General features: G+C 55.2%; 2 protein-coding genes across 6 annotated transcripts in view; both read right to left on the bottom strand.

Moving 5' to 3' along the window:
• The window catches only part of PGAP6 (post-glycosylphosphatidylinositol attachment to proteins 6), a 24441-nt gene extending 5701 nt beyond the window's left edge, over positions 1 to 18740 (bottom strand). For 2 of the 3 annotated variants that reach the window (XM_041462317.1, XM_041462318.1), the window contains exons 1-9: positions 18625 to 18666; positions 7125 to 7306; positions 5439 to 5646; positions 5228 to 5361; positions 4602 to 4867; positions 3135 to 3454; positions 2342 to 2435; positions 1639 to 1762; positions 883 to 1019 (exon numbers count right to left, since the gene is read on the bottom strand). In XM_041462317.1, the coding sequence (XP_041318251.1) occupies positions 883 to 1019; positions 1639 to 1762; positions 2342 to 2435; positions 3135 to 3454; positions 4602 to 4867; positions 5228 to 5361; positions 5439 to 5646; positions 7125 to 7306; positions 18625 to 18651 (1492 nt within the window). In that variant the 5' untranslated portion in view covers positions 18652 to 18666. Of the gene's footprint in view, positions 1 to 882; positions 1020 to 1638; positions 1763 to 2341; positions 2436 to 3134; positions 3455 to 4601; positions 4868 to 5227; positions 5362 to 5438; positions 5647 to 7124; positions 7307 to 18624 lie in introns of all 3 variants that reach the window. The other variant, XM_041462319.1, reaches the window with a different exon arrangement.
• Positions 18701 to 22666, bottom strand: LOC121350735 (hemoglobin subunit alpha-D). Of its 3 annotated transcripts, XM_041462339.1 has the most exons (4): positions 22528 to 22611; positions 19383 to 19408; positions 19029 to 19233; positions 18701 to 18927 (listed from the first exon to the last, which is right to left on the bottom strand). In XM_041462339.1, exons 1-4 carry the CDS (start codon positions 22594 to 22596, stop codon positions 18799 to 18801), a joined length of 429 nt encoding a protein of 142 aa, XP_041318273.1. In that variant the 5' UTR covers positions 22597 to 22611; the 3' UTR covers positions 18701 to 18798. The 3 variants fall into 3 exon arrangements, with proteins under 3 accessions (XP_041318273.1, XP_041318271.1, XP_041318272.1); XM_041462337.1 differs by lacking the exon at positions 22528 to 22611 and having other exon boundaries at positions 19383 to 19545; XM_041462338.1 differs by lacking the exons at positions 18701 to 18927; positions 19029 to 19233; positions 19383 to 19408 and adding exons at positions 21738 to 21917; positions 22186 to 22390 and having other exon boundaries at positions 22505 to 22666.

Raw genomic sequence — 22666 nt, 5'->3', positions numbered from 1 at the left:
GGTCAGCCCAAAGAGCATCTGGGGTATGTGCAGGCACTCCATGGTCAAGAAGCAGAGTTAACAGCAGCATCCATCCCATTCCAGCGACTGGAACCCACAGCAGCAGCTCTGCCCCATGTGCTGGCTTCCTGCTAGGCAGGGCCCAGGGAACCTACTCTCTCTGGTTTATTTCTGGGTCACCAATATGCAGATGGGGCATTTTGCTCGGAGTGATTCAGCAGAAAGCTGTCCTCAGCCTGATTCTCCAGTTCCCTTAAGGTGCTCTGTGCTTCCCAGAACCTGGCAGCCCTCGGGGAAATCGGGATGCTGCTCTCCATCTCACTCCTCACCCATCAGCAGCACTGCAGCAGGGAGGTCCTGGCTCAGGTCCAGAGCAGCAGGGAACCACATTTTGCCTTGTCCTTCTGCTGAGAACAGGTGCACAGACCCACCCAAGCACAGCAGAGCTCATCCTCCCTACACCACAGACTTCCCAGGCCATTAAGATAATTAGGAGCTGACACAGATATTCCTCCTCCAGGGGCACCTCTGAGTCTAAGGCTCTTGGCAGGAGACACAGGGACTGCAGCCCAGCTTATCACATCTTGTACCAAGAGCCTACACAGCAAACCCTGACAGGCACAGGCTCTGACACAGGCATTTTCAGGCACCCTGATCTCTCTGGGGAGGCTCAGCAGCACTACTCCAAGCCCTGGGGGGCTCCAAGCTGTCCTCATCCCAATTCCCCATCACCTCTGAGTGCTTCCCACAACTTTGCTTCCCCAGGTACTGCGACACTGCCACCCACAGCAGACCCCAGGCTCCCCCAGTCCAACACCACCACCCTAAACTGTGCTGTCCCCTCGGGGAGGATGGCAAAGCCTCCCAGGACGAGGCACTCACCAGCCTTGCAGCTGCAGCCAGCATAGAGGTAGCCGTGCCTGCGCAGGAGGCTGCACTGCCCGTAGGGCCCGCAGTCGTTGAAGCAGGGCGTGAGGTACGCGAACACCGTCACTTTGCCTTCGGCACCGCCACATTCCCTGCAAGGACAGCATGTCCCCTTGCTGCCACAGTCCTTGGGACAGCCCCCTGACTGCTCCCAGTGGCCGGGCTGTGCTCCTGCCGGCAAGCTGCCTGGTATTTCGGGATCTGCCAGGAGCAGAGCCTGCTCCCTCGCCACTTGGGCTCCAAAGCAACGTCCAGGTGGGTGTCAGCTCTCCCCAGACCCCCTTGGCAGACCCCAGTGCACATGGCTGTCCTCAGAACCAGTGTCACCAGTGTTGTTTTGCATCATACACTTGGCTCCTTACACAGGAAACCAGCAGGAAGGCAAACTGCAGGAATTCTGCACCTCAGAGACCTCCCAGAAGGGTAACAGCAGCAATTATTTCCCCATTTATCACCTCTGAATCCACCTGGGGAAGGGGAAGCTCACCTAGGCAGGCTCTGCCATCTGCAGTCGACGTGAGCTGTGCCAGCTCAGCATCAAACAAGCTGCACATGGAAGCAAGTGAGCAGGGCCACCCACCTCCCTGTCCCTCTGCAGCCACCGTGCAACTGCCACCAGGTGAGAGGAGCCCACAGCCTGGACAGGAGGACAGGGGTCAGGTTTGCTCACACAAGGGCAGTGGGAGGTAGCAAGGTGACATCCAGACTCACCCCTGTCCCTTGGGGCAGAGGAGCTGCAGGGACAGGAACCAGTCATCAGTCTGTGGGTACAGGACAATCAGCATGGCTTCTGCAGAGGACGTGCTCACACTCAGAGGGTAGCCCTGGGAGAAAGCTGAAAAAAGGAAGGTGCTGTGATGTGCCAGGGCTTGAGAAGAAGAGCCCACAGCAATCCCAGGCTGAGACTGACCACGCAGAAATCAGCTACCTCCTGTGGCTCCTTGCTCCCACGCTCAGGAAGCACCAAGGGCATGGAGAGGACCCCTGCTCTCAAGACCCTTTTTCTTGAGATCTCAATTTTTTCTGTCATCTCAGCTCCTGGTACACATCTGGGCATCACAGGGCATCTGGAACAGCCTGTTGTCTTGGCTGGTCCTCCAGTGCACAGTTTAACTGCTTTGCACACCAGCAGTACCTTCACCATCCCCAAACCTCCTGCCAACAAGGCTGGAAGAGCCCCAGCTGGTAACCAGACCTTCCTTTGGCAGAGGCTATCTCATGGTGCCAAGACCACCACCTGGACCCCAGCACCCTGGGAATGCGCCAGCACAAAGACCTCATGAGGGTTTGTGCACAAATTGGATTCTTTGGGACACACCATGAAGTCCTGAGTCAGTTAACAGCTTGCCAGGTTTGAAAGCAGAGCCCTGGGATGACACAGCTGAGCTGGTGGCAGTGCCAGCGTCTCTCCTACCTGTGCTGCAGTTCCGTGTGGCGTTGAGGGACAGCACTGGAGAAGCAGCACTCACACAGGCTGCCACGGTGGCATTGGCCAGGCTCACAGACGTCTGTGCAAACAGAGCAGTGCCCCACGTCAGAGTGCCCCGATGCCATCCCCCTGCACCATTCCTTTCCTCAGTGCCCAGGGACAATAAATCCTTCAGGTCAAGTCACCCATCAATTAAGGTTTCTGTTTCACTGGACCTTGTGCTACCACTGTGTTGTGTCACTGTTGAGGGGCAAGAGACCCTTGTGGGGGACCCTGCCCCAAAACTGGGACACCCACTCATTATTTCAGCACCAGCACAGGGGAGACACAAGTCAGAGTCTGCAGAACATCAGGGCTGAGCCCTGGGCCAGCCATCAAGAAGTTTAATGGAATTTCAGGGGGCTGATTTTGGTGGTGGTGGTGGTGGTGGGGTGTCACTGAAGGAGCCTGGGAATCAGTGACTTGGACAGGAACATCCCTGGGTTCCCCTGCTCAGCTTCCTCTCCTGGTGGCAAGGTGCCAGGCTCCCTCGGAGAAGATGGCATTGCAGCTGCTTTCCATTCTGTCTCCTCTGCGTCACTGCTGCCACACGCTGCAGGCTGTGCCATTTGAATGGGAGCTGGCAGGTGGGACATGCTGGAAGCAGCTAAAAAAGGCTCAGAGTATTTTGTAACAACAAAAAGAGAAACAGTCCCGCTGGTGCCTACAACCTCTGGAGCATGCAGGATCAGGGACAAGCCCTGCCAAGGGGACAAGGGGACACAATCAGCCTGCTCACCTTGTTGAGCAGCAGACTGACCACGAGGGCTCCCCCGCTGTCCATGCCCGTGTTGAGGTTGAGCAGGAGCAGGGTGGGGGCCAGGGAGCTCACGGGCACACTGGGGCCGTTCAGGAGCCGGTAGCGCACGGACACCACGTCCAGGTCCTCCCTCACCACGGGCTGGCTCTGCAGGCAGGAGCTGCGCTGGCCGGACGTGTTGCGTGGAGCCTCTCCTGGAGCTGGAGCAGAGCTGCCTGCTGCCCCTGGTCTGGCACCAGCCTGGCTCTGGTTTAGGCTGATGAAGTTAAGGAAGGAACTGGTGCTTCCTGGTCTGCAAACTAGAGCCAAAAAGGAGAGGAGTCAGCACAGGCAGGTCTAGCACCTCACCCAGGCAGGGCCCCAGCAGATCCAGTGCTCCAAGGGACAGCACAAACTGAGGGGTTTCAGGTGGTTCCTGCCCGGCATGAACTGTCCCTGAGATGCCATCTTTGCAGGAGCAGCACCCACAAGCTGGGACAGTGCTGGGAGTGGTACAGTGGGTGTACCAGGCAGTGGTACAGTGGGTGGAAGCACCGTGGAGCTGCAGGGAAGGGGGAACAGAAGAAGGAATAACACAGCACAATCAAAGTGCCCGGGGAGTGCTCACTCACCACCAGCAGAGCTCAGCACTCAGCTGTCCCACAGCCACAGGCTGCACAAGTCTCTCCCAACTCCCCATTTGTGAGCAAACAAAGTTGAGCAGGAGGGAGAAGCCAACCCACCGGAGCTGAATGGGACACTTGGAGTCCCACTGCTGGAGACTGTCCATTGCTGCCAGAGACTCCAGTGCTACCCTCTAATAACACCTCTGCTGCCAGTGCCAGGTCTTCCAGCACAAAGGACGACACTCTGCTTTGAAGAGGAGGTGGCAGAACCACCAGCAGAAGAAAACTTTAACAATGTACCTAGTTGGTGAGCTTCCAGCAGTCAAACAGGGAGTATGGCCATGTAATAGGTGCAAACGTGCCTATCACAGCCACAAGGACCTTGTGACCACCTGAGCCACATGGTGTCACTGGAAGTGGTGACACCCCCTTACAACAACTCCAGACATTTCCCCAAGTAAACCTCTGTGAGGTGGTTTCCTGCCTGTAGCCTGCTCTTGGGCAATCAGTAGTCAACACAGCCTTAGTCTGGTTACCACAAAAACTATTTTTCCCACCAAATTTTAAGCCAGCCACTGCTTCCCAAACAACCTTTAGAAAAATAACACTCAACTTTTCAGGTGTTTCCAAATGGGCAGCTCTGGCAAAAGCCTCTCTGGGGTGAACACTGGAGTTTTCAATTTTGATCCCAAAGCAAAAACTATGGTATCCAAGAGGAGGCAACCAGGACGATGGGGAGCACAGGCCACCACAGACAGGCACCCAAAGACCCAAGGGAGACACAGCACACACAGAGTTCCCTCTGGTCCTTCTCTTATGACTAAAGAACATGGAATCTCACCTGTGAAAGAAGCCAGCATCTCCACGGACACGCTGGCATTGGCAGTGCCGAGACTCTCCACCATGATCTGCAGCCACTTCTCCCAGGGGGGTGACTCCAGGGCCAGGCTGCAGTTGATGCTCCCCGTGCAGGTGAGGCTCCTCTGGAAGGACTGGGGCAGGGTGATGGAGCCCAGCAGCACCCGCACAGTGCAGGCTCTCTGCTCGCTGGTGACGCAGCTGCTCAGCTGGAACCGCATCCCTGCGGCGTGCTTGGGAACGAGGACCCTGCAGGGGAGGGAGCAGCAGTTTGCAGAGCTTGTACTCTCAACACAAGCCAGGTCCCCAGGGCTTTGTGACAAGAGCTAGACTGCCCTGGTTGGTGCTGTGAAAATCCTTCCCAAGGCAAACATCTGGAAGAACTAAAATTCCTGCAGTTGAATCTGTGACCACCTGGGAAGAGTCGGAGAAGGGTGCTGGTGTGCTCCCCGTGCAGACCCTACCACTGCTGCAGGGAGCTCTGCAGCAGGCTCACAGACCCCCCAGCTCCAGCCCCACATGGGAACAACACTGGCTTCCCCTAAGCAGCTCATGTGGGAAATTCCACCCTGCCATGCCCTCAGTTGCCCACCCGCTGCTCCCACTCACTTGACATGCAGTGGCTTAGCAGGCGAGACAACGGTGTGTAGCATGGGGACACCAGGCTCCAGGACAGGCATATCAGTGAGTCTGAGCACAAACATATCTGCCTGGAACATATAGGGGCATGGAGTGGAGAAACCCTGCAGGAGGGGAGAGCACAGGGGTCAGCAGTGGTTGTGATGAGACACGTGGGGCAGGGTCTGGGCAGGCCCCTCACCTTGACCTCGATCCTGCCCGCAGCCTGGGGCAGGTGGGCAGCGATGAACCAGTCCCCAGCAGCGGGGGTGCTGACGTTCACGAAGGTGGTGTTTTGCACAGCGCTGCTCAGGGTGATGCTGATGTTGTAGGAGGGACGGACGGTGGCGTTGGCAGGAAAGCGAGTGCCCAAAGGGTTAATGACGGGAGGGGCTCCGTGCCGAAAGTGCCTGCGAGAGAAACCACGGTGAGGGCAAGCCCGGGGAGGTACAGACACTGGCAAGATAAACTGGCCTGGGACTGGAAAGGGAGCAGGCTGGAAAACCCCACATTTTCAAGTGGAGTCATCATTTTCATCTGGAGAGGACTGGCTGCTATTAGGTTATCTGGGATTTATTTAGAGATTGGTTTAACTTGGCAGCTTATTAAGATTTACATGGTTCCATCAAGCCTGGGAGCAAATTTCCAACACTCGCTAAGGCTAAGCCCCACCCACAGACTACTGCTTTATAACCGTCACAAATTCCCCATATAGGGAAAATCGTCCACAAAGAACTTTAATTTTCTAGCTAAGATCTGCATCTTCCCATTTCCTCTTTTAAGGAAGGCAAATAGACTGAAAAGACATTTTCCAAGGAAGGCCTCTATTACAGACTTCAGTACAGCAGCACTTCTGCTTTCTAGATAAGCCCAGCATTTGAAGCAGCAGAAACACACAGAGCTGAGGAATGTGGGAGATGTTTACCCAATCAATTTGGCATTTAATTTGATTGCTTTTGGACTGCACTGCAACAGGTCCAGCAAGCAGACATGACAGGTGATATGTTATTACTCCTTGGAGCTTATCTGGGTTAGCCATCATTTCTTAGATTATTGTTTAGCTGCTGCCTTGTCCCTCACATCCCCAAACTACTGGAAACCTTTCTATGAAGCAGAAAGCAGGCAGATCATCTGTGCCAGGCTGCTCAGGAGCAACTAAGAGTGCCGGTCTCCCCAGGACAGACCAGGGAGGCACAAACCAAGCAGCTTCGGTCACTCCCAGATCTCTGTGGAATGGGTGCCAGAGACCCATGTGACTCCATGGGCACAACTTGCTGAGGAAGCTTGGTGTCCTCCAAAGATAAAGCTCAAAATCTGGCAAGTTTTGGACCTCAAATCCTTCAACAAGTCAAGTACTGCTTTAAAAGCAGCATTTCTCTCACTGACATTGAGTTTGCAATCTTCTCATGCTCTTGTGTCCACATGACACCACATTCTTCTCCTATCTCTGCTCCACGCTCGGCCATGCCCCTCACAAAGTGCCCTCAAATCTCCTCAGTTCTTCTGCACTTGGCAGTTTGCCCATCTCCAGCCAGTCTGGGTCTGCTCAAGTCTCTGTGTAGTCCTGCCACGTCGTTTGGCACCATGTGCAGGTTCTACCAGGCCAGGAACAGCTCTGAGCAGCACACCTGCCTCAGTGGGAAGCTCTCTCCAGAGTCCTAAGGGGTCTTTTGGACACCACACCTGACAGGCAGCCCCAGATCTTCTGGTAACATGAACACAAAACACTCCCACAGGTTTAAACACAGACTCACTGCTGCTGCATGAAGAAACTACAGCTCCTGCAGCTGAGGAACTGCCCAGCCTCCACAACGAGCCAGCCCAAGCCACGAGTGACCAGGAAAGGGGACAAGAAGCCCAAAGGACAAGCCCTGGCATGGGGACATACATACACAGTGATCTCCATGCTGGTGCACTCGGGGCCTTTCCCCCGGGATGCCTGCAGCAGCCAGCGGAGCAGCACGGTGTCCTCGGGCACGTGGAAGTGGAAGAGCTTGGCGTTCCCATACCAGCTGTAGAAGGAGAGCTTCTGTGCGCTCTGAGAGAAGTACTCGGAGACATACAGGGAGTCTGGAAGGGAGAGAGCACAGCAGTTGGTGGGGGAGCTGCTGGGGGCAGGCTGCAGGGCTTTATCCACCCACAGAAGCACACAGGAGGCTTAATGTTTCTTGGAACAGTGCACTCTGTGTCCCTGATTTCTCATTCCAGTCCCATTAGATATGTGGTGATCCATGCACCTCCAGCCAGAACCACCCACATGCCTACTACAAAACCATCACCCTGAACCAGAGAGCACTAACAGATGCCTAAACTTCACTCTGAGAGACGTGCCCTGAAGAGAAGAGATCACCAGAGACACCAAGGAGGAGGAAAAGGTCAGGAGGAAAGGTTGATGGCAGAAGGAAAGGTGATGGAATAGGCAGCAGGGAGCCCTGGGCACAGCACAGAGCAGATGCGTGCAGGCAGCACAGGGGTGCCCTCTGCCCCAGCAGCAGTTTCTGGTGCCAAGAAGCAGGAGCTGTGCCCTTGTCTCCTGCTGAGCACATGGGCTGATGTTTTACATGGGCAGAGAGTGAAAAGATGGGGAATGATTTAAACGAAAGGAGATTTAGATTGGGTGTTAGAAAGAAATTCTTCCCTGTGAGGGTGAGGAGGCACAGATTGTCCTGAGAAGCTGTGGCTGCCCATCCCTGGAAGTGTCCAAGGGCAGGTTGGATGGAGCTCAGAGCAACCTGGTCTGGTGGAAGGTGTCCCTGCCCATGAGAAGATCTGTAAAGGTCCCAAACCGTTCTGTGGTTATCCATTTACCCAGCTCAGGACACAGGTACTGCCTTCCTGTGACATACAACACTATGCAAATTTATGTGCTGCAAATGTAACTCTTTCAGACATACCTTCTAAAGCCTAGCAATTTTCCTAGCTGGAAGAAAGACTGCTGGGACAGTGAGAACAGCCCCAGGGTAGGCTGAAAGGGTGTGCAAGAGGACAACAGCTACTCAGTCAAAGTGCCATCAGGATGGACTAGATCCTCCATCCCTCTGCCCAGCTACACACCTACAGATCACCCCCAGCAAAATGCACATTACCCAAACCAGCCAGACTGCAGCTCAGGGCTGGGAAAGAAGCACCACACCAGCTGAGAAAGAGATAAACTGCACAGAGACAGCGGAGTCACGGCCACCCAAAACCAAAGTTTGTAACGCTCAGCAAGAGAGTAGAAGGTTATGTTTTCATGCGTCTGTGGAATGCTTCCTGATGCTCCTTTCCTACTTTGGAATCCCCAGAGTGGGGAGAAACTGTGGCACCTTTCAGAGCCAGATTCCTCATTTCTATCATAGCAGTGAGGGTGAGTTAACTTGACCTTCCCTCAAAGCTGCACAGGGTCGTGCTGCAAACACAGAGGACCCAACTGTGCACAAGAAAGACAGCAAAGAAAGAGGAAAACAATCCTTAGGCAGGAGCAGATCCTTGGGACGTAGTTCCTGCCAGGAGGAATCTAATCCTAGCAGGAGCTAGGATCCATGCCCCAAAGGAGGACGCTGGCCGGCCTGCACCCACGGCACGGCAAGGAGACAGGAACGGTAATCATGGCTTTGACTCCTTGGCAACTTACCAAGCCAGAGCCTGCGGGCATCCTGCGAGCCCAGCAGGGAAAGGAGGAAACAGGAAAGCGAGAAATACCAGCCACACAAGGCAGCTGGAGGATTTGCTCCTGGAGGAAGAGCCTGGCTCTGACCTTGCCGCAGGGGCCAGCCAAGGGAGCAGAGCTGGCAGCACCTTCGTGCAGTCCGGAAAGGCCATAGGGGAAAGTGAGCCTTGAGCAAGACAGCCAAGAGGCCACAGCCCCGGGCAGAGCTGTCCCACTGCAGTCCCCACGCCGGGGTCACACTGCTCTCCAGCCAGCAGGAGCAGAGACCACAAAAGGGGCTTTTCAAGCCAATGTGAAACGCCAGCGCAGCGCGTGGGTACTGCGGACAAGAGCTGGCTGTGATCCCTGCAAGCCCAGGGACATTTCCCACACCGGGGCTATGGAAAGGAGCAGGCTTTCATCAGTGGTGTCTGTGCCCCCAGCACACTCCACACACTTGGCACGCTCGTTTCTGGCAGCCCATGGAGACATTTGGGCACAGGAGGAGGGTAGGCAGGGACACAAAGCGTGATTAGAGCTGGGAGAGCCCTGGTCCTTCTCCACACAACAGGTCCCATCAGACGACCTACAGGCTGCCCCAAGCCCACCAGCTGTCAGCCACGGTCACCACCCATCCTGCACGTCCTCACCAAGCCAAAGCTCCCTTGGTGTGGGTTTGGTGGAGGACAGGGCAGGCCAACTGCAAAATTAAAAGCTCCAGCAATCAGCAGTGCTCTTTATTAAAGACTGGTCAATTATGTGGAGTGAGCTCAAGAGCATTACCAGGTCAGAGCAGGCAGACCTGCCCTGCCCACACACTGCCTGTCACAGGTAAGCACCAGCTGAGGCTGTGGGCAAAGTCCACTGACAAACAGCTTCTTGTGGTGACAGGGGCTGAGCCCCTGCTCACAGGCTGTGCTGGGCACCCAGAGCTGCACCAGCAGCCTGGTATGTGACTTTCTCCACCCAGGGTGACAAGGAAATACCACAGATAAGCGGGACATCAGCACAGAAAAGCCTGAAAGACAGGTCACTGCAGCCAAAGCGTGCGCTCTGGCTGCCCATTTGCATCAAGAGAGAGTTCTCTGGCATGTGCTGTGCTCTGTTTGTGTCCATCCCCATCTATTCAGTCTGCTCGACACCAGCATGGCAAGACCTGGAAAGTCCCACTTGACTGTTCCATGATGTGAAACAAGCTTTAAACAAGCAAGAGACCTGTCCAGTGGATGCTGTTTTCCATCCTCTTCCATACAGATCTCGCATAAGCGGATTTCAAAGGTGCTGTGCAAAAACCAGAAGTGCTTAAGACAGACAAGGAACAGAACGCGGTAGGATCCCTGATGCACAGAGGAGACACATTATTTCAATTTCAGAGTAAAGAGTCACCTGCTACAGCTTGGGTTTGTTTGTCCAAAGATGATCTCATAGTAGTTTGAGGACATAATACCTTGACTGCGGGTTTCACAGGGCGCCCCATCAAAGGGATGAAGCCCTCATTTCAAAGCAGACACTGTCTAAAGCTACGGAGTTGATGAGCCTGACTCGAGAAAAGACTGGGCTATGTTGCAGGATGTTTTCCCACTTACAATGTAACAGAAATCCCGTTCCTTTATCCCGGGTCTAAAATCCACCTGCAAACGTTGCAGAGCAAGGACCCCTCGCTCTCCTGGGGAGCAGCTGATCTTTGCCAGCGCCCAGCCGTAACCCTACAGAGGTATTCCCTACAGAGGCATTCCCACAGCCGGCGGGACGGCGCCGGGACAAACCCAGCACCACACCTGAGGCAGGGGAGCTCTCCAGGGCTGGGAACCCAGCGAGCAGGATGCCAGAGCAGGGTGGGCCTGGGGCACGGGGCCATGTCCCCCGCGGCTCCCCGGAGCCTCACGCTCCGCAGACTGTGAGGAAGCGATAAGCACCATCAACAGGACAACCACGGACAGATCGAGCCGATCTCCGACACGGAGCGAGCAGGTGAACAGCCTCACCTCCCCAAACCCCTCCACCCCAGAGCAGCTCCGGAGGGGGGCACAATCCCGCGGGACCCCAGACCCACCGCTCTCCCAAAAGCCCCGCTCCCATCCGTCCGTCCGCATGCACTGGAAGTAAAGTAACCTGAAAACAAGGCAAACCCAAGGAGAACAACCGCTGCAGACACAGCAGAACCCTCTGCGAGTGGCCTGACCTCCCAGTGCTCCGCAGGGCCGGCCCAGGCGTCGCTCCCCGGGGATGCTCAGGAGCCCCCGACTCCCTCGGGAAAGCACGAAGCCACCCCGAAGTCACTGCAGCTCCACCCCGGCAGCAGCTGCGACACCCGGGGCAGCTCCCGGGGCTCCCTTCAGCACCACCCTCCGCTTTCGCACCGCCGCCTCTGCCCCCCCAGACCCCGCGGCCGCCCCCGCCGTGCCCCGGCCCCGCGGCTCGCCCCTCTCCGTCCCGCCGGCACTCACCGGGGCCGGCGCGGTCGGCGCGGCCGGCGGGCAGCAGCGACCGAGCGGGAGGGACGGAGCGGGGCTGCCCGCGGGGCCGCAGCTGCCGCCGGGGCGCACCGCCCCGCTCCGTCCTGCGAGCCCCGGGATGCGCCTGGCGAGGCGGAGCATCCCGGGCCCGCGGGAGAGCCCCGGCGTGGTGCCCGTGGTGCTCCCGGTGTGCTTCTCAGCGCCGTGAAGGCCGAGGAAGGTGGTAGCTGGGGATCAGGGGAAGGTGAAATCACAAACGTGCACATGCCTCGGTCGTAACCGGACAGCCCACCGTGTCCCCGCTCAGACGGGAAATCACCGGGGAGGCTCAGCCCTTCAGCTGATGGGTGATTGAATGCTCGTTCCTGCAAAGCCCGGTTGCTTTCTCTGCTCGCACGTATCTGCCATGTTCACAGGACTCACGGGAGATGTGGCTTTCATAGGCACGGTCAAGTCATTCTCTGATTTTCCAGCTGATTTCAAAAGAGTCAAGGATTTTCTTTGTTTTCCTTGGGATACCTCTGATGTGTTCCCCAGCGGAAATAATGCAACCTGGGGACAGTCTCGGAGTCCTTGCTCAGGCAAAAATCCCACCACTCCCTTACTGGTCAAGTCCTCCTTAGTTGAGAACTTCAGACCTGTTTCCAGTCAACCACAAGCTCCCTGGAGATGGAGTTTCTGGAGCTCAAAAATCTTTGCTGCTTGCACTCACACGATCTTACTCTTTGTAATAAATTCTTGGGGCACGGGAAGGAAATCCCCTGGGGAAGTGCCTGTCATTTTCCAGGAGCTCTGACATCACCAAAATCCCAGTCAGAGCAGGCTGTGTGCTCAAAGCTGGCAATGTCCTCGCCTGATTTAGCAGAAGACTTCCCTGAAGTCAGCCCAGAAGTTTGAGCACATGAAGCTCAAGGGATGGAAAAGGACTATTCAGCTAATTCCCAACTTCAGTTTGTTCACTGCTTGTTCATTTCCATTTGCCCCTTTGTGATACTATCCTTGAATTTTCAGAGCTCTCCTTCTAAGAGGAAAACAAATAAACCCTTCTGTCCCCATTCTACATTAATTTAGCCTTCAACTCCACTTTTAAAGATAACAGCTCATCTCCAATCAGCCCTTATGAATTACTTTCTTGAAATGCCATTTCTAGTTATTTTCCTCTTAAAAGATTTAAAAAAAAATTTCAAAGACCTGAGCATAAATTAAGCTCATCTAACACAATGCAGAATCAGATCCAGAATGTGTTACAATACCTATTTTTTTTCCACAGCTTGGGTCCCTTGGAGTTGCTTGTTCCCAAGAGAAGCATTCCAGTGTTCACTGTAACTGTGTGGATGGATGCTGTAGGACATGCCACCTCCAGACTGACAGCTGCTCCAAACACATGGGGACATGCAAAAGTTGTCATTGGCTTAATTGGCTTAGTGACTGTGTGGGCTGCTCCTTTTCCCTTTGGCTAAGCAGCCTTGCAGCCTCAGAAGGGGTGAGTTTGGGCCAGGGAGGGTCTCCTTTTGGCTGCAGAGCTGGAGTTGGGGCTGAAGCTGGAGCTGGAGAAGCTGAAGCTTCCTCCACTTGCCCAGTCAGTGGATCACAAAGACCTGCAGCCAGGCAGAAGGTACAGCTGCAGTGGCATCTGCCTCATCCTGTGTGGCACCAGGAGCCCAGAGGATTCAGGAAACCACATGGGGGATTGTGTTTGTGCTGAAGCCCCAGGGACCATGGCTGTGCTGGGGCCAGGGTTTCTGTCTGACTCAGTGACACTCTGGAAGTGGTGTCGGTGTCCCTGTGATGGTCAGGGCTGACCACTTCTGCTTCCTGCCCTTTGGTCCATGAGTCCTGAACACAGCCCTTCACATCAGCAAGTCAGACAAAAGAGGAAGACCCTGCTCTGGAGAGTGTATTTCCTACAGTGTTTCACACAGGCCTGTGGAGAAGTCTGGATTATATTCTGGAAGTATCCTTCTTTGAGGCAACAACCTGGAAAAATAAATAATGGTGGCCTGTGCAAATTGGATTTATGGAGCTTTAACAGTGCTGACCCATGAATTTTGATAAATACATTTCTACTATTAATAAAGGCACTGAGCTGCTCAGCTATTGAGGGATGTCTAAAAGCTTTCTGGATGAGCAGCTGCAATGCACATTTTGCTGTATTGCTTTCCATAAATCCATAGCTGGGATCCTCCTGGCCATGTGCAAAGGTCTCTGGAGAGCACAGAGCTGGCACAGTCTGCTCCCCTATCTCTGATCCTAGTGCAAGGAGTAAAAAAACTGTCACTGACTGGAAAACTCTGTTTTAACTATTTTCAGTTAGATCTTCATTGAATTGTGTCTACCCAGCAGCTTGACTTGAAGTCACTGTGACAGGGGAAGGAAGAGAATAACGAGGAACTATACCCCAGGATTAGGGACCAAAACTCTGCTGTTAGAGTTGCACAGTTTTAGCTTTAGACAGAAAAGTCAAATGATGTTCCATCACTGCAGGAGGCTGCTGAAAAGATATTTGATGTACTCTGTGGAACTTTGCTATGTGCAGCTCTCAGTGTTACTCACAAAAGGAAAAACAGAAGGTCAATCCTTTCAGTGTAGATAAAGAGGGTGACCTGGATAGGGAAATATGATCTAAAACAGGGGAGGCTGAACTTAAACATGCTGTTACAGCTCAGGAAAAGGATGCTGGAGTCCTCACTGATGGTTTGCCAAAATTGTAGCCTTGATGTGCAGGGAAAAAAAAATACAGTGTTGTCATCAGGAAGGGCTTGGGCTTGCAAAATAAAGAGGGCATCTCCTGCCTCTTGTGTAACAGCTTGGTGCACCCACATCTGTGCAGGTCTGGCCTCTGATCATGGAATCCTATAATCATGGCATAATTTGGGTTGGAATGGACTTCTAAAGGTTGTCTAGTTCATCACCTCTGCCATGGACAGGGGTGGCTTCCACTAGATCAGGCTGCTCAGAGCCCCATCCAACCCTGGTCTTGAAAGTTTCCAGGGATGGGGCATCCCAGCCTCTCTGAGTAACCTGTGCCAGTGTTTTACCACCTCCACTGTGAAAAACTTCTTCCTTACATTTAATCTTAAACAAATCTATTAATTTGAAACCATCACCCCTAGTCCTGTCACACCAGGACATCTTAGGATGTGAGAACATTGTGGATTTACCTCCTTACATTTAATCTTAAACAAACCTCTTAATTTGAAACCATCACCCCTTGTCCTGTCACACCAGGACATCTTAGGATGTGAGAACATTGTGGATTTACAGCCCTGAGCAGGGCAACTGAGATCAAGGGGATGGGGTAGCTGCAATATAAAGGGGTTCTGGGGAGGCTGGGATTTTTCTCTGGAGAAGGGGAAGCAAAACCTGCCAGCCCTACAAAATCATCAAGGGAACGTGGACCTGGTGCATGATGAGAGTTAGAGCCATTGATCAGCTTGGTAGATTGATTTAAAATTGATAAAAAGGACTTTGTTTGGAGCGGGTGGGAGAATGAACTTCTGGAACTCGTTGCCACAGGAGGTTGTGGAAACAAATAGGATCAGCAGGTTTATAAAAGATAGAGCAAATTCATGAGCAGCAGCAGGTCAACAGACAGATGCTGAAGGTAACAGGCAGGAAAGCAGCCTCTGGAATTGCTATTGCTGCTTGTGGGGGAGCTGGAGGAACACAACCAAAGCAGGGCCCTCCCCAGATGGCATCTCCTGCTGCTGAAAAATACAGAAAAACAACACAGGGAGAGAGGAAGCACTGATGTCACCAGCAGAACACTGCCTACCCTCTCAGCTCCAAGCAAAATCAGATCTCCCAGGTGGTTGCTGTGTGGTAGGAAGACAGAGCAACCAGCAGGAAGAAAGATTTTGCATTTCTATTCAATTTCCATCTTTGTAGTGAAAATCTAATCAATGCTCATTTTCTGTCTTCTACCACTTTTCCTTTTTCCACTGGCAAAACAGCCAGTGGAGGAGGTGGGAGGATTCCAAAAAGTTTGAATTAAAGTATATTTCAATCATTCCTTATTTTCAGACTGCTTGCCTAAGAAAAAAAATCTACCTCAGCCTCAAAAACTGATGGAAGCCACTTCCAAACATTCAATATCTCTGGGAAAAGAGGGGGGGGATGGGGTCACGGAAATGAGACCATCGTGTCTCTTGGCATTAGCAGGGTAAAAGGAGGAAACCAAGGAACTGCAAACCAGTCGGGTTCAAGTAAAGAAAACAAACCAAACACACAGTGGGACTTTTAATCAAAGAAAGAGATGAGTAATAATCATGGACATTGCCAAGAATGAATCCTTTCAGATGAGTCTGTTTTCCTTCTGTGACAGATTCCAGTTCTTTGTTTACCCTTATTATTTACTGTTCTGTCATCAATAACTTGTTTTGTAGTGGAGGACATCCTTATTAAGTTCTCACATGTTCCTGAGCTGGAGGGGCTGCAAGCACTGGCTTAAAATTCAAAAGGATTCAGACAAATCAGGGAGATAAGCAGGAAAAATCTGTCATTTAGGAAAGAGTGGCTGTCCAAACACACAGCAAAGAAGCAGAAGACCTATTGGCTGCACCACTCATGGGTTACACTATTGCCATATTGAATTCCAATATGGGATGTATAAACAAGAACAGTCTGTAAAACACATGATGTTTTCCCTCCTCATTCCACCAAGAGGATCTCTCAACTGGTCTCCTAAGAGCAGCTTCCAGTGAGGAATGAATTCCCTATCTTCCCACTGCTGGTTTTCTAGATCCCCTTGCGACTAAGAAGATAGAAAATGAATGGAGAATTCCTGTTAAACTCCCCTAGGATGCTTTACCTCCTCCAGAAGTATGTGTTTCGTGTCCCTTTCCAGGACACACTCTCTAAGGACATGACTATCTAGCCAACATAATAAGATTAGAATCCAGCCTATCTGGACAATGCTGTTTGCAGCTCGTCAAGAGACTGGTGAAAGTCCTGTGATTGGGTAAGTCATTACCGTCAAGCTCATTTCCTGATGTTGTTTAACTCCTCTTTCAATAAAAATGAGCTCTGAGATGCCACTTGCCTTGGTGTCACCCCAGCACTGTGCTGTTCTGGGGTATCTTTGAACCCTGGCTGCTTTGTCCAGCAAGAATAAATGAGAGCTGAGAAAGGCCTGAGAGAGTGGAGACATCAAAACAGGCATGACCTGGAGATACTCATCTCCTTTCTTCTGCTGAAGCTGCCTGGCATGATTCAGCTTCCTGAGTGCTGCCATGGCCTGGATCAGAGGGCTTTGTGTCCAAATCCACCTCCTCCGTGTCACCTGGGGCTGTTCAGGCTGCTGCTGCTGTGGCAATGCACAAGTTGCCTCCAACTCTCTCCTCAGCACTGGAGCTGCAGCAATGCCGGCTGCAAAACCAGCCTGGGCCAGCACTGAGGCAAATATTTGACCTGCTCTGCACCAGAGCATGGCTGCTGATGGGTCCCGAGGCAGCTGGGCTGGGATGGCAGCTCAGGACGTGCCAAGCTGTGCCCAGTGTGTCTGTCCCACGGGGCTGGCTGTGTCCTGGGGGACGTGAAGGCATGGCCACCAAGGGATGCCCAGTGAAGGGACCCGTGTGCTCTGAGCCAGAGGCACGGGGGGCTCGGGGCTGGAGCTCTCAGCAGGGCACAGGGCTGATGGGGAGGGGTCCTGCACCCTCCTCCAAGCTGGCACCAGTGTCCCCAAAGCACTCGGGATCTGGGGCTGGCTGGAAGCCCTGGCTGGAAGCCCTGCTTCTCCCAGCCCTCGCACCCTCTGCCTGGCCCCGATAAAGCACGGCGGCTTGAGGTCCCCATCTTGTGGCAGCAGGGACAAACGGCTGGGACAACACGAGCTCAGTGTTCTCCGGCCAGGCAGAGCCCTGGCAAAGTGCTGTAGGGACAGGACACTGCCCACTGCCACCCGACATGTCCTGCCTGGGTCACAGCACGGCTCGGGAACAGTCAGAAGCTAAAGCAAGCTGGGAACAACTCTCACCCCTCACATACACATTGTCCCCACACTGCTCTTACACCTTCTTTCCTGTACCCACCACGCTCAGGACCATGAGGGCCCTTAGTGGCTGGGTTTGGAGGAGTCCAAGTCCATGCTGGATTTGATGCTGGCTCTTCCCAATGCTTTCCACACCAGTTCACACCTCCTTGCACATCTGTGTGCCCTGAGTCCCCACCATATCCTGGTTCTCCACGAAATCCCCAGGAAGTTGTGCCTACAGTTCTGCCTGGGTGATGTTCCTGGCTGGAAGGGTGGAACCTGCTCCACCACCTGCTCCATACAAAGGTAAAGATTGGCCAGTGATGCCCTGACTGGCTTCCTCCTCCCTTCTTCACTGTGTCCAGGAACAGTGGGTGTGTGGGCTCATGATGCCTGTGGTGCTTTGCAGAAGAGACCCTGAAGGGCCTCCTTCTCTCCTTGGAGTTATTGGAGTTTCTCCTGTCTCTGTGCATTCACTGACAGTACCATGGCACTAGGGAAGAGTCCATCCTTGCTAGTGCCAAGGATCAAAGGAGCCTGTGGCAACCTTGGCTGGCTTTGTGAGCCACCCTGGGGCTCCCTTGAACCTTCCCCTCTCCACTAAGGACCTCCCAGCCCTTACTCAGCACCTGGCAGGTTGTAGCCTCCTGGGACTATCTGTTGCCCACAGTTGGAGGAGAGCTCACACGTTCCTTTATCAGCCCCCACCACGGCCACCCTGCTGTGGGCTGCGATAAGGGCTGGGGGGTGCAGACACCAGCACAACCCCTGGGCTCCTTCTCGTGCCCTGACACCGCCCTGCACTGCTGGATCTGGAGCTGAGCCCCATCTGCTCCCCTTGCAGCTCCCCAGGACCCCCACAGTGACACCCAGCAATGGGCCATTTGGTGGAGACAGAAGAAGTCTTACACCCCTGCACAGCCCTGTGTGCTGGGTGTGCAAGGAAAGGTGCCCTGGCACAGGGAGCTCCTCAGGCCATTCCCACTCTGCTACCAGGCAGAGGGTCACAGGTGCCAGGAGCCCCTGTACTCCTGTGTCTCCTGAAAAATTTTCAGGAGGAGATGTCCTCTGGCTCTGTCCTGAACAAGGGTGCACGGTGCTGGTGGTGCAAGAGGGGATCCCAGCGTGGAATTCTGGTGGGAGAGCCTGGGGCTGCAGGGAGCCCCAGATCTTCCATGAGTCTCTCCCCTCCACTGGTGTCTAGAAGTGCTCTGTTTCCTCCCAGAGCCCCACGGCAGCAAAGCAGTGTCTGCCTGCTGGAAACCACCCCCAAGATGCTGCCTCTTCTCAGGGACAGCAAAACCAGAGCCCATTTCCTCCATGTACCCACCTGACGGTTCAGCCCCCCAGAGCACATCCCTCCCGCTCCCTTCCCGCAGGCAGCACACAGAGCAGGACACCAGAGCTGGAGCACAAATGCAAGAGATTTTATTTCAGAACATTCGACTGCTCGCTGTGGGAGGGCTGGTGGGGTGTTGGCTCCAGCTCTGGCACAGTACACGTCTTAACGGTACTTGGCGGTCAGCACGGTGCCCACGGCGCAGAGGAACTTGTCCAGGGAAGCGTGGACCTCGGGGGTCAGGAGAGAGGGGTTGCGGGTGGCCACCACCACCAGGAAGCACTGGCCCAGCAGCTGAAAGGCAAAACGATGTGGTGAGCAAGGGTATGAGGCAAGGGAGAAGCCAAGAGGTGCAGGAGGGAAGCTGGGCTGGTCGCTCCTTCCCAGACACTCACTTTGAAGTTGACAGGGTCCACACGGAGTTTTTGGGCGTGGAGGTCGCTGAGCTTGGAGAGGGCACCAGCAAGGTCATCGATGTTGTTGACAGCTTCGACCAGTGCAGCCGCCACCTTCTTGCCATGACCCTTGACCTGAGCAGAGCCCTTTGATAGGTCGAAGTGGGCGAAGTAGGTCTTGGTCTGGGGGTAGGTGGTGAACATCCTGCAAAACAGAGGGGTTCAGAGAGAGGTGAGACAGGGACAGGGTAGCAAAGGACAGAGACAGCTGCGGATGGGGAGAAGAGGGGGCAGATGCGAGGGAGTCGGGGCTGGAGAGGAGAGAGAGGGTGACTCAGGGGACATCCACGATACCTCTCCAGGGCTTCGCCGCCATATTCCTCGGCCTGGCCGCCGATTTTGGCGAAAACAGCCTTGACGTTGGACTTGTCACCGCTGGACAGCACCATGATGTCACCTCCGAGTCGGCAGCCCCAGCACGGGTGTCCCCGCTGGCCGTCGCCGCCCTTATATGCGGTGCTGGGGCTCCGCCCGCCCCCGCCCGGCCCGGCCCGGCCCGGGGTGCTGGACCCCGGCCAGGCGGGGCCGCCGCCCGTGCTCCCCCTCCCGCTCCGCTCCGCTCCGCCCGGGCACCGCACCGGCACCGGCACCGGCACCGGCACGGCGGCTCTGCCTCGGGAGCCGGCTCGGGGTTAAGGTCGGGGCTTGCTCCAGAGCGGGTGGGTGGTTTCTGCCCCCGGACACAGGCTGACATAACAGCAGGGTTAGGCTTAGGTTAAGCTTGGGGTTAGGATGCGGTTCAGGTTTAGCTGTAGTGCCGGGGCTGGCAGGGGTCCATGGGTCGTTAGGGTCTGCACTGGCACTGGCAGAGGAGCCCGTGTGTGTCCCCTGGCATGGGGTGGGACTGGCTGGGTGCTCCTGGCACAGCCTGGATGTGTTCAGGCCAGCTGTCGGGGCAGCAGTGTGGGGCAGTCTGTGCCCCATGCCCCCACAGAGCCCCGTGTGCGCCTGCATGAACAGACTGACCATCCAACAGCCTGCACACAGCCCCCGAGCTGCCCCAGGACACACACTGCCCCTACACGCACTGCCAGCTGACACCTGCGCGTCCTTGCACACGCATGTGTGTCCCTGCACAGCCCTCTGCCACCCCACACAGCCCTGTGCACAGCTGCCCCACTGCACTCCCTGCTCTCGTTCCTCAGGACACCCCACACCGGTGTACCCCACAGTGTGTGTACTCTTCAACCCCTGCCCCTTGAGCCACGTCTGTTTGCCAGCAGAGCCCGGAGCTGCCCTGCCCCAGCCCCCTCCTGCCCTGTGTGTGCTGGCCCTGGTGCTCTGGGGCGCTGGGGGACCCTGACTTCTGAGCAGGGGGGACCCTGGGCAGCCCACGGGATCAGCACTGGGCACTGCTGCAAGCGCTTTGGGAAGATACGAGGGACCACAGTGGTGTGTGGTGAGCCCTGTGTGCTCCAAATGATGAGGAATGTAACAAGGGCAAGGAGGATGAGGGTGGTGAGGAAGACGAGGAGGGCGAGGGGGCTTGCAGAGCTCACAGTGGCTTCAGCAGGTGGCGCAGACCAGCAGTGACAGTTCACACCCGTGTTTCCTCCATGGCTGAGGTTCTTATCATTTGTGTTTGCGGGAGATTAACTTGGTCTGGCACCACTTCAGAATGGGGAGGGAGGGCTGGGGGGGCTGATTTTCTGGGAAGCAGCAGCGGCAGGGCAGTGTCTGCTGCATGTGTGTGCATGGGGAGAGCTGCCAAAAACAGAACAAATGGCTGTAAATGCACATGAGCACTCTGGGATGTGGGCTGGGATGTGTTTGAGGATGGAGCACAAGCACTGTGGGTTCACCTGCAGGAGCAGGGGCTGCCACGGTCAGGGACTGCCAGGCCTGTTTGTGAGCAGGCAGGGTCCCTGCCTGCCTCCCCCTGCCTCCTGCCCGCACCTGGACACTCAGGCACCTCTCCTGCAGGATCCCATCTGGTCCCTCTGGTGTCACAGCACAGAGCAAACTCAGGGCTAGTTAGTATCTCGTAGCCCGCCACCTGTGATCACTGATTCTTTTAAAATTCAGGCTCCAAAGTCCTGAAACCAGTGTCCCTACACCGGATTGCAGATTTGCCCATCCCATTCCTACCCTGCCCAGGTCCCAGGGGAAGAGCAGACACCTGGGGCAGGTGTGGAGGTTCTTCCCTGGAAGTTGACTGGGATTTGTGGTTCAGGAACTTCCCTGAACAGTCTTTGTGCTTAATGGTCTGCGGTGGACTTTTTTCACTCCATGAATTCTCAGATTGCTTCTGGAGCTCATTCAAGCACTCAGCTCCCACAGCACCCCTAATAAAGTCCTAAAAAGCCATCTTGATAGATGGAGACAGGCAGGATTTATCCTACACCCCCATCACCCCCCAGGAATCCTTCAGGGGAATGCAAGGATCACATTTGTCTTGGCGCAGCCTTTGCCCTGCTCCCTGGAGGGATGCAGGCACAGCTTCATTCCCTGGGTCCTGCCATCAGCTGCATCCCGTGCTGGGGAGGGTTGGAAGCAAGCAGGGCCTTAGGGAGCACCCAGGGATCCCAGGGCTGGTGCTGCCCTTCCCGTGCCACATCTGTCACACCCGCAGCCCCCTCCCTGCAGCAGGAACACTGCCACACTCCAGCCCACCCCAGCCCCCGGCCCCGGCACAAACGGACGCGTTGCTGCAGCAAAAGAATCTTTTTTTATTGATGGTAAACAGGCACGGCTGACAGCTCATCTGTACTTCTCAGCCAGCACGCTGGCCACGGCCGACATGAACTTGTCGATGGCAGAGTGCACCTCGGGGGTGTACTCCTTACCCAGGCGGGTAGCCAGCGACACCTGCAAGCACTGCGACAGGAACTGCAAGGGAAAACGGGGCTTAGCACCGCCACCACAGCCCGACGTCCCCATCCCAGTCCCTGTCCCACACCCCCTGTACCCCATCCCCTGCTGTCCACCCTGATCCCCCTCCCCCATCTCCTGTCCTCTATCCCCCGGCTCCCATCCCGGTCCCTGTCGCCTATTCCCTGTCCCTCAGTCTCCATTCCCTATCCCCTGCGCCCTGTCCCCCATTCTGATCCCTGTCCCCAAACTCCATCCCCATTCCCTATCCCCATCCCCTGCCTGCCTTGAAGTTGACGGGGTCCACACGCAGGTTGTAGGCGTGCAGGTTGCTGAGCTCAGACAGAGCTGAGCTGAGGTTGTCCATGTTCTTGATGGCATTGCTCAGGGCAGCCACCACTTTCTTGCCATGGCCACGGATCTGGTCAGAGCCTTGTGACAGGTCGAAGTGGGGGAAGTAGGTCTTGGTTGGGGGGTAGGAGTGGAACATCCTGGGGGAGTGGGACAGTCAGTTGTGCTGACCCCAGCCGGACCCACCACACTGGCCCCTCCGTGGGGCTCCCACCCCCTCGTCCCTCTCTCCCATGGGATCCCCAGGCCTGTACCTCCACAGGGCATCGGCTCCGACTTCCTCCTCGGCGCCACCCAGCTTTCCCCAGATCTGCTGGATCAGCTTCTTGTCCTCGGCGGTCAGCATGGTGGCGGCTGGAAGAGTGGGCAGGGGTTGGTGGCAGCAGCACAGCAGGGATGCCTCTTATAGCTGCTGG

The sequence above is a fragment of the Pyrgilauda ruficollis genome, unplaced genomic scaffold, assembly GCF_017590135.1.
Source record: "Pyrgilauda ruficollis isolate IOZ18807 unplaced genomic scaffold, ASM1759013v1 scaffold16, whole genome shotgun sequence".
NCBI lineage: Eukaryota > Metazoa > Chordata > Aves > Passeriformes > Passeridae > Pyrgilauda > Pyrgilauda ruficollis.
Note: the sequence above shows the minus strand (reverse complement) of the source record. Positions and strands in the feature narration are given on the sequence as shown.